The sequence below is a fragment of the Pantherophis guttatus genome, chromosome 2 (assembly GCF_059756535.1).
Source record: "Pantherophis guttatus breed Tessera chromosome 2, ASM5975653v1, whole genome shotgun sequence".
In the NCBI taxonomy this organism is placed as follows: Eukaryota; Metazoa; Chordata; class Lepidosauria; order Squamata; family Colubridae; genus Pantherophis; species Pantherophis guttatus.
Window position 1 is genome coordinate 284,390,146 of NC_142064.1, and position 9,510 is coordinate 284,399,655.

The 9,510-nt window shown below is 41.4% G+C and overlaps 1 protein-coding gene across 1 annotated transcript; it reads right to left on the reverse strand.

Moving 5' to 3' along the window:
* Positions 1–1,161: 1,161 nt before the first annotated feature.
* Positions 1,162–9,281, reverse strand: LOC148116057 (vomeronasal type-2 receptor 26-like). The gene is made up of 3 exons (XM_087885362.1): positions 9,126–9,281; positions 3,687–3,813; positions 1,162–2,066 (listed from the first exon to the last, which is right to left on the reverse strand). The coding sequence occupies exons 1-3, from the start codon at positions 9,279–9,281 to the stop codon at positions 1,162–1,164; spliced, it is 1,188 nt and encodes a 395-aa protein (XP_087741488.1).
* Between the last annotated feature and the right edge of the window lie 229 nt (positions 9,282–9,510).

A 9,510-nucleotide genomic window follows, 5' to 3' on the forward strand; every position in this document is an offset into this window, starting at 1 on the left:
TGGTAAGACCACACCTGGAATTCTGCATCCAGCTTTGGTTGCCACAATGTAAAAAAGGTGTTGAGACTCTAGAAAAAGGGCAGAGAAGAGCAACAATGATGATTAGGGGACTGGAAGTAAAACATATAAAGAACGGTTTCTGGAATTGGATATGTCTAGGTTAATGAAAAGAAGGACTAGGGGAGACATGATAGCAGTGTTCCAATATCTCAGGGGCTGCCAAAAAGAAGAGGGAGTCAACCTATTCCACAAAGCACCTGAGGGCAGGACAAGAAGCAACAGATGGAAACTAATCAAGGAGAGAAGCAACCTAGAACTAAGGAGAAATTTCATGAACAGAATAACCAGTGGAACAACTTGCCTCCAGAAGTTGTGGGTGCTCCAATACTGGAGGTTTTTTAAAAAAAAGATTGGACAGCCATTTGTCTGACATGGTATAGAGTTTACTGTCTGATCAGGGGGTTGGACTAGACGACCTCCAAAATCCCTTCCAAATAACTTTATTTTATTTTTATTTTATTTTATTTAGACTTCTATACCGCTTCATAGTGCTTTACAGCCCTCTCTAAGCAGTTTACAAAGTTAGCATATAGCATATTGCATATTAGCATATTGCATTAGCATATTGCCCCCAACAATCTGGGTCCTCATTTTACCCACCTCGGAAGGATGGAAGGCTGAGTCAACCTTGAGCCGGTGAGATTTGATCTGCTGATCTGCTGAACTAGAAGTCAGCTGAAGTAGCTGTGGTACTGCACTCTAACCACTGCGCCACCTCAGCTCATAACTCTGGAGTGTCTACCATCAGAAGAATGAGATGGATGAATTGTTGCAATTTAGTAAGATGTATTTATGCCCAACCCCACCTCCCTCCCTTGCACCACGTTTATGGGACACTTAAATGTGAATACTCTCAATTCTTTAGGAATTGTTTTGTAAAACTTTTATATGGCTGTATTTCAGCTCCCCTTTTATTTCATTTCTACATAATTTGACCAGATGGATAATCCAGATTATCCACATCTTGCAATTATATTGGATAAGGATGGAGAACACTATCTTCCAATTGCCCTTTGATTATTTCAGCTCAAAATTGTTGGAACAATTTCTATGCTTGGCCTGTTGAAATGTGTTGAGAGTGGAAATTCCTCAAACTCACATTTATACATTTCTTCTGGTCGTAAGATGCTCCTTTGTATTCACGTCTGGCCTCAGAATGATAATGTAGCACTTGGGGATGAAGATGCAGACCAGCAGACCAGCACTGGAGGCCAAGATGGAGAAGACCTGCACAGCCACCATGTATTTCCCCTTGGTGCTCAGGTAGGTGGGCAGGAAGGAGACCCAGACATTGCAGAAGACCAGCATGCTGAAGGTGATCAGCTTGGCTTCATTGAAGGCTCCAGGGAGATTCCTGGCCAGGAAAGCCACTGTGAAGCAGATGGCAGCCAGGAAGCCCATGTAGCTGAGGGTGATGTAGAACATGAAAACAGAGCCTTCGTTGCATTGCAGGATGATCTCCCCAGGCTGGGAGTGAAAGTCTGAGTCACGGAATGGGGGAGAAATTCCCAACCAGATGGAGCAGATCATAATTTGGATGCTAGAACAAGAAAGGATGATGGAGTTGGCCAAGCTCTTCCCCAACCATCTCTTCACTCGGTTTCCTGGTTTTGTGGCCAGGAAAGCCAGCACCACTGTGACTGTCTTGGCCAAGAGAGAAGAAACGGCAACTGAGAAGATGATGCTGAAAACTGTTTGTCGGAGAAGGCAGGTGGCTTTCCTTGGTTGACCAATGAAGAGAAAAGGAGACAGGAAGCAAAGCAGGAGGGAGACCAGGAGGATGTAAGAGAGGTCTCGGTTGTTGGCTTTCACAATGGGAGTTTCTAGATGTTTAATGAATATAATTAAAACAAGTCCTGTGGCTAAGAACAAGAATAGGGCAAAAGAGACCAGAATGATTCCCAGATGTTCCTCATAAGAAAGGAAGGTTATAACTTTGGTGATACATTTGGTTCTGCCCTCATTTGGATATTTTTCATCTGGACACTTGGTACATTTTTCTGTATCTAAGTAAACCAAAAAAGGAATATTTTTAAAAAATATTCTGTACTTTTTCATTTCAAGAAATCCTTTCCTGGGACAAAATTTGTTACCAGCAGCATTTTCTGAGAAGTATTGCTTAAAAGCTCTATAGAAAGAAGGTAAGAAGAATATCATTTTCTTAAAAAAAAAAAAAAAAAAAAAAGCTATATTTTTATAGTATATGAAATTGGAAGAAATTTATGAAATTGGAAGAAATTTCATCCTGGAACCTGAATGATTTCTTGTGTAATTTGCAGAACCTACATTCTTAGAAGTAGATAATGAATCAACTAATCTTTCTAGACACATTTCCTGGATCCTGCCAGATGGCACTTCTTAATATACTTGACTCTGGATGCCTATTTTTTGAAATCAAATTACCTACAAAAAAAGTTAGTTCTGCAAATAATCTGGATTCCAACCTGAAAAGCAGAAGAGATTTTTTTTTGTTCCGGCTGTAGAAAAACTTGTCTAATCCGGTTATCTACCTGGTTATCTACATGACCGCATTCTGCCACTGATTGCCTCCCACCGACCAATACACTCCCACAGAGAGGGCCTCCTCAGGGTGCCGTCGGCCTAACAATGTAGGCTGGCGACCCCCAGGGGGAGAGCCTTCTCTGTGGGGACCCCGGCCCTATGGAACGAACTGACCCCAGACATACGAAGGATCCCCGACCTCTGTGCCTTCCATCGTGCTCTGAAGACCCTATTATTCCAGCAACCTGGACTGACAGGATAAAGGATTTTAAATTGGGTTTTGGTAGGGGTTTTAAAATGATTTTAGTTGGATGTTTTAAATTCGGCCAATGATTGAATTATTTTAATTAAGTTTTTAAATTTTTGTTGTATATTGTTTTTACATGGCTGTTCACCACCCTGAGTCTTTCGGGAGAAGGGCGGTATATAAATAAATATAATAAACTAACTAATCTGCTACTGTCTCTTCCTAGGCCTACCCTCAAGGTTTTTCTGCTATTCCTCCTTCTAGATGGGAGGATGGCGCCCAGGATGAGGGCGTTCTCTGTGGGCGCACCGACCCTCTGGAATGATTTACCCATGGGCCTTTGGATGGCCCCCGACCTCCGCTCTTTCCGCAGTGACCTGAAGACATGGTTTTTCCAACAAATCTGCTGATCTGATGGGCGCTTTTAACTTTTATTCTTGGGGATTTTGATTATTTTAGTTGTAATTTTACTGTTTTATTGTTTTATCTTTGTGAGCCACCCCGAGTCCTTCGGTAGAAGGGCGGCATATAAGTATAAATAAACTAAACTAAACTAAACTAAACTAGATATGAAATTGTGAAATTTGAGGATAATAGCAATAACGCTTAGAACTATAAACCACTTCATGTGCTTTACAGCTTTGTCTAAGCAGTTTAGAGTCAGCCTATTGCCCCCAACAATCTGGGTCCTCATATTACTAATCTCGGAAGGATGGAAGACTGAGTCAACTTTCAGCTGGTGAGAATCGAACTAGCAGACTGGTTGTAAAAACAAAAACAATTAAGCTTCAATCTGTCTTTTAACTTGCACTTTCATGACAGTGTTTCAGATGAATCCACTTCAACAAGGCCTGTCCTTTCCCTTGGTGTCCCCCACCTTCATGGATGGAGATGGTCCCCTCAGGACAAGGAATGCAGTCGTAGCAGCAAGCAGGCTCTCCTTCTCGCTTCCGCTTAAAAAATCCAGGACGACAACTTTCCACACATTGGGACTGAGGCAGAGACTAAGCAGAAAAAGAAGAAATGCCAAAGAAAATATATTGGGATGAAGCATCCATGAAAATGGATGTAGAGATTAACATTAGCTAAATAGTTCCTGGGCTTCACTTAGATAAATATGAAATAATCGACTCATTCCAAACAGATTTAGGAGAGAGATAAACACTGGCAGATTGTTCATTTATTCCCCCCCCACCCCTTTGCTTTCGGCATCTATAACCTTGAAATAAAGGATTTTTCTACTTAAGAAAGACTGGAGGGATGGAATTGAAAAGATTTCAGCCTTACATGACAACCAGATTGGTTCTTCCTCCTAGCCTTGTTAACCTGCATTCTTCACATAACTGTGATTTTGAAGTACAGTATGATGATCTTGCATTCAATTTTGGAAAATAAATTATTGTAAATGATTTATTACCTTTTTTATTATATTAGACTTATTAAATAAAATAATACTGTACTAAAGAAAGAAACTTTGGACCAGTAGGATCTGGATAGGCTTCTTCTGGAGTATATAAAACATTGCAAAATTTCTTCCCTTTGAAAGAAGTCCAAAACCATCTTCCAATTAAGATATAAAGGGGAAAAATTCCTTAAAAATTAGGGCTTTCTTTATTTGTGTGTTTCTTTCCTCAATTCATATGACTCTCAACAAGACTAAAACTGACTGCCTAGTTTCTGGAACTGGGGTGAGATGAGATGCAGGAGAGGTCATGAGAACTTGTCCCTCAAAAAGGCATCTTTTCATCTTCAGCAAGTGGGAGAAGAGTAGGAGATTTGTGTCCAGCTCTGTATCTGGCTCTGTTTCTACTACAATTAGGGGACAACAACTTGCATGGAAAGACAAATCTATATTTCTTATCAGTTAAATTTGGATCCTCCTTTTCTCTCTTAGGGACTTAACGTAGCTAACAATTTCAAAAAATGCATTCTAAGTTTTCAGATGAATTAAGCTCTTACAAGACAGAACCCAAATCTAAGTAGCATTTCCTTTCAAATTCTCCCTTGTTATTTCCAAAATGAGGAATGCCTTTTCTTTTAATCAAAGTCTGGTTTCACAGCTTCAGTTTTCCAGGTTATGGGCATCATCTCACATCAAATCACCCTTTATGGTTTCATGTGAAACATGAACGTCTTCAGACCTTCTTCAGAGGAGCAGAAGGCCTATTGCTTATCCCAGTGGGTTGAAAGAGAGATGTGGGTAACTCTGGACAGGTTTAGGCTGCTTCAAAAAGATTATAGAACATCAGTGACCTTTCAAGAGAGACACTCCTCAATCTTGTCAAGGTATAATATAATATAATAACAGACTTGGAAGGTACCTTGGAGGTCTTCTAGTCCAACCCCTTGCTTAGGCCAGAAACCCTACACCACTTCAGTCAACATATTCTTAAAAACTTCCAATGTTGGAGCATTCACAACTTCTGGAGGCAAGTTGTTCCATTGATTAATTGTTCTAACTGTCAGGAAATTTCTCCTTAGTTCTAAGTTGCTTCTCTCCTTGATTAGTTTCCACCCATTGCTTCTTGTCCTACCCTCAGGTACTTTGGAGAATAGCTTGACTCCCTCTTCTTTGTGGCAACCTCTGAGATATTGGAACACTGCTATCATGTCTCCCCTAGTCCTTCTTTTCATTAAACTAGACATACCCAGTTCCTGCAACCTTTCTTCATATGTTTTAGCCTCCAGTCCCCTAATCATCTTTGTTGCTCTTCTCTGCACTCTTTCTAGAGTCTCAACATCTTTTTTACATCGTGGCGACCAAAACTTAATGCAGTTTTTCCCTTTGTGTAAAGACAGATGCATAAAAATGAGTTAAGTAGTTCTGCTTTCTCCCTGTTGCTTGTCACCTTCTTGCCAATTTCTCTCAGCAATGGACTAATTGTTTCCTTGACATTTTTCTTGTTTTTAATGTTGGAAGAAGCTTTTTTTTTTGTTATTCTTTACTTTTGTCACAAGCCTTTGTTCATTGTGAGCCTTAGCTTTCTTCACTTAATCTTTACAGGCTCGGGCTATTTGCTCATATTCTGCCTTAGTTATTTCCTCCTCTTTCCACTTTTTATACGTGGCCTTTTTGTCTTTCAATTTGGCAGAGTTCTTTATGCAGCCATGCTGGTTTCTTTTGAGAGCTGTTATTTTTCTTCTTCATTGGTATTGTGCTAGCCTGGGCTTTTATAATCTCACTTTTCAAAATTTCCCAAGCTTCTTGAGTTGTTTTCCCCTTGAGGATTCTCATCCATGGAATCCTTCTCAAGATCTCTCTAAGTTTATTGAAATTGGCTCTCTTAAAGCCCAAGATTCTAGTTTGACTTTGTTCTACTACTTGTGCTTGCATAATATTGAATTCCAATATTGCATGATTACTTGCCCCCAAGGTTTCTGTAGCTTCAACACTTTCTATCGTTTCATTTCTGTTAGTGAGAATTAAGTCCAATATGGCTGATCCCCTAGTTTCCTTCTCTAGTTGTCTGCTAGGTTTGTCAGGAATCTGTTGGATCTTCCACTTGGTGCAGAGTTTATCTCCCAGTTGATGTCAGGGTAGTTAAAATCCCCCATTACTATTGTGATATGCTTCCTACCTACCTTAGTTAGCTGACTAGCAAAAAGTTCATCTATTTCCTCTGTTTTGTTGGGTGGCCTACATTATACACCTATGGCAATGTCCCCCCCCCCCACTTTTACATTGACCCAAACGCATTCGAGGCAGTTTTCATCATTGTTGTGCTCTATTTTTGTAAACATTTAGTTATTTCTTATATATAGTGCAACTCAGGGGTAAAATGCTCCCGGTTCAGACCGTATCACCCGATCCAATAGAAATGGTGGTGGGTGGTTCGGAGAACTGGTAGCAAACATCCCTGCCCCCCTCCCCATGCCCAGCTGAGCCACGCAATCATCAGAGGCTTTTTTAAAAAATTTTAAAAGCATTTTTTCTACAATCTCTTCCACCAAAATAATGCTTTTAAAAGTAAAAAAAAAAGCCTCTTATGATCGTGCAGCTCAGCTGGGATTGTCAGAGGCTTTTAAAAGCATTTTTTCTACAACCTCTTTGGCCGAAAAAATGCTTTTAAAAGTAAAAAAAAAAAGCCTCTGATGATCGTGCGGCTCAGCTGGGATCGTCAGAGGCTTTTAAAAGAGAAAAAACCTCTGCCGATCAGGCAACTCAGCTGGGATTGTCAGAGGCTTTTAAAAGCATTTTTTTTACAACCTCTTTAGCCAAAGAGGTTTATTTTATTTATTATTTATTTATTTTATTTAATTTCTATACCGTCCTTCTCCTGCGGGACTCAGGGCAGTGTACAACCAAGATAAAACATAGCATATAAAATTTAAAAAACAATTTAAAAAACAATTAAATAATTTTGTCCCAAGTTTAAAACAACCCAATTAAAACCGAATTCAATTAAAAACTGAGAGGATGGGATCAAGCCAGCCCAGCTAGATGGAATAAGTGTGTTTTCAGGGCCCGACGAAAAGTCCGGATGTCTGATATCGTGCGTATCTCAGGGGGCAGGTCATTCCAGAGGGCAGGTGCTGCCACAGAGAAGGCTCTCCCCTTGGGGGTCGCCAGCCGGCACTGACTGGCCGACGGCATCCTGAGGAGGCCCTCTCTGTGCGAGCGAACTGGTCGGTGGGAGGCTATTGGCGGCAGAAGGTGGTCTCACAAATACCCTGGCCCTAAGCCATGGAGCGCTTTAAAGGTGGTCACCAACACCTTGAAACACACCCGGAAGACCACCGGAAGCCAGTGCAGCTCGCGCAGGAGAGGAGTCACATGGGAGCGCCCCGTTGCTCCCATAATCCCCCGCGTGGCCGCATTCTGCACCAGTTCGAGCCTCCAGGTGTACCCCAAGGGGAGCCCCATGTAGAGACCATTACAGTAGTCCAGGCGGGAAGTGATGAGTGCTTGAGTGACTGTGCGTAGGGAGTCCCAATCCAGAAAGTGACGCAACTGGCGTATCAGCGAACTTGATAAAAAGCCCCCCTGGCCACGGCCATCATATGCTCTTCTAAAGACAGCCGTGCATCCAGGAGGACGCCTAAGTTGCGAGCCCTCTCCGTGGGGGGCAATGACTCGCCCCCAATAGCCAGTGATGGTGCCACTCAGTCTTGGAAGGGTTGAGTCGAAGGGTTGAGGTTGTAGAAAAAATGGTTTTAAAAGTTAAAAAAAATAAGTTGGCCACTCCCATCCAGTCACATTACCCCCACACACCAAGTCATGCCCACAAAACTGGTGGTAACAAATTTTACATTTCACCACTGGTGCAACTCCACCTCTTCTTTTATTTGGTCTATTTCTGTTAAATAATTTAAATCCTTCTAGTTGTATGTTCCATTTGTGGGTTTCATCCCACCAAGTTTCTATAATGGCAACAAAGGTGAGGCTTATTTCTCACATGGACCAACTGGATCTCTAACCAGTCATGACTATATTTCATCTGATTCAGTCCAAACCTTAACGCAGACACTGGTTAAAAGAACCTGAGGCTATTAGGAACACAACTGCCAGCACTTGGTTTCAGGTCAACATTTGGGGCTCAGGACCCCAACCGCACCCCGGTATCTGGGGATCTGGTGGAATTTTAAAGGAGATTTGGCTTAATGTCAGGGTTCCAAGTAACACCCCCAACAAAAGAAAACTCGAAGGCTTGAGTTTCCTCAAAGTTACATTTTATTAGAGATGTCATATTGGCACATCTGGGAAAACCTGAATCTGAAAGCTTCCAGGTTTTCCTAACTCAAAAGAAAATTCAAGACCCTGCCCAACACCCACATGTCCATCACATGGTCCAATTCAAGCACCATCCCAGCTGGATATGCCTCCCAGTTCCAGCCGTCCAGGTGCAGGGCAAGATGGCCTTGACTCTCTGAGAAAGGAATGTTATTATGACTATATATCACCCTGGCTTCATACAATCCCCCCCTGCCTGTTTCTCACAGCAGTAAATGTGGCAGGCCTGAAGGCCCAACAAAAAAGATGGCTTCCAGGCCTGACACTGAGGCTATTAGGAACACAACTGCCAGCACTTGAATATTTCTTACCCGCTTGATCCATGGTCTCCATCCTAAAGAATAATTACCCAATATTGGACATGACTGAATCAGTTTAAAAGGATATTCTTTATCGTGGCATCTGAAGGACACTTTTGTGAATAGTTTTGAAGTCCCCACAATCCATCTAACAAAATGTTAAGTTTTCTCTTCTGTACAATCAACTCTCAGTGAGGGTCATCTGCCATGGTGACTAGAATTAACCCTCCTGAAATGGGTTATAATCTTTAGAAAAAATGAGAAAATACAGCAATGTTTGACCCACCTTGTTGAGCTGATTTAGCCATGAAAGAGCAAATTCGTTAATAATAATTCTCCGTCTTTCAATACTCCCCAGTTTCCTTTTGATCAAATCCCCCTCGGGTGAAATCACCATGAACTCGATGTCCATATCTGCAGCTATTTCTCCATTATGGTCCATGTAAAGATTCCAGTGGGAAAGATTGTAGAAGTCATTCTTCTCCAGAAAGGGATGGAACTAGAATGGAAACATCCAGGAATTTTCAAAGCAGAAATGTTGGTTTGTTATCCCACCTGCTATTTTCATGTATGAATTTTTCTTCTACAGTTTTTTTTTTAAATATGCAAACATGATAAATAGGACAACAAGTGTTAGCACTAAATTCATAAGTGAACAAGAAAGGTTCAGC

Excerpts from the sequence above, each read along its gene's own strand:
- LOC148116057 (XM_087885362.1), bottom strand. The coding sequence starts at position 9,281 with ATGGACCATAATGGAGAAATAGCTGCAGATATGGACATCGAGTTCATG. Across the intron at positions 3,814-9,125 it reads GGCTAAATCAGCTCAACAAG|TCTCTGCCTCAGTCCCAATG; the intron begins GTGGGTCAAACA and ends TTTTCTGCTTAG. Across the intron at positions 2,067-3,686 it reads GACCATCTCCATCCATGAAG|ATACAGAAAAATGTACCAAG; the intron begins GTGGGGGACACC and ends TGGTTTACTTAG.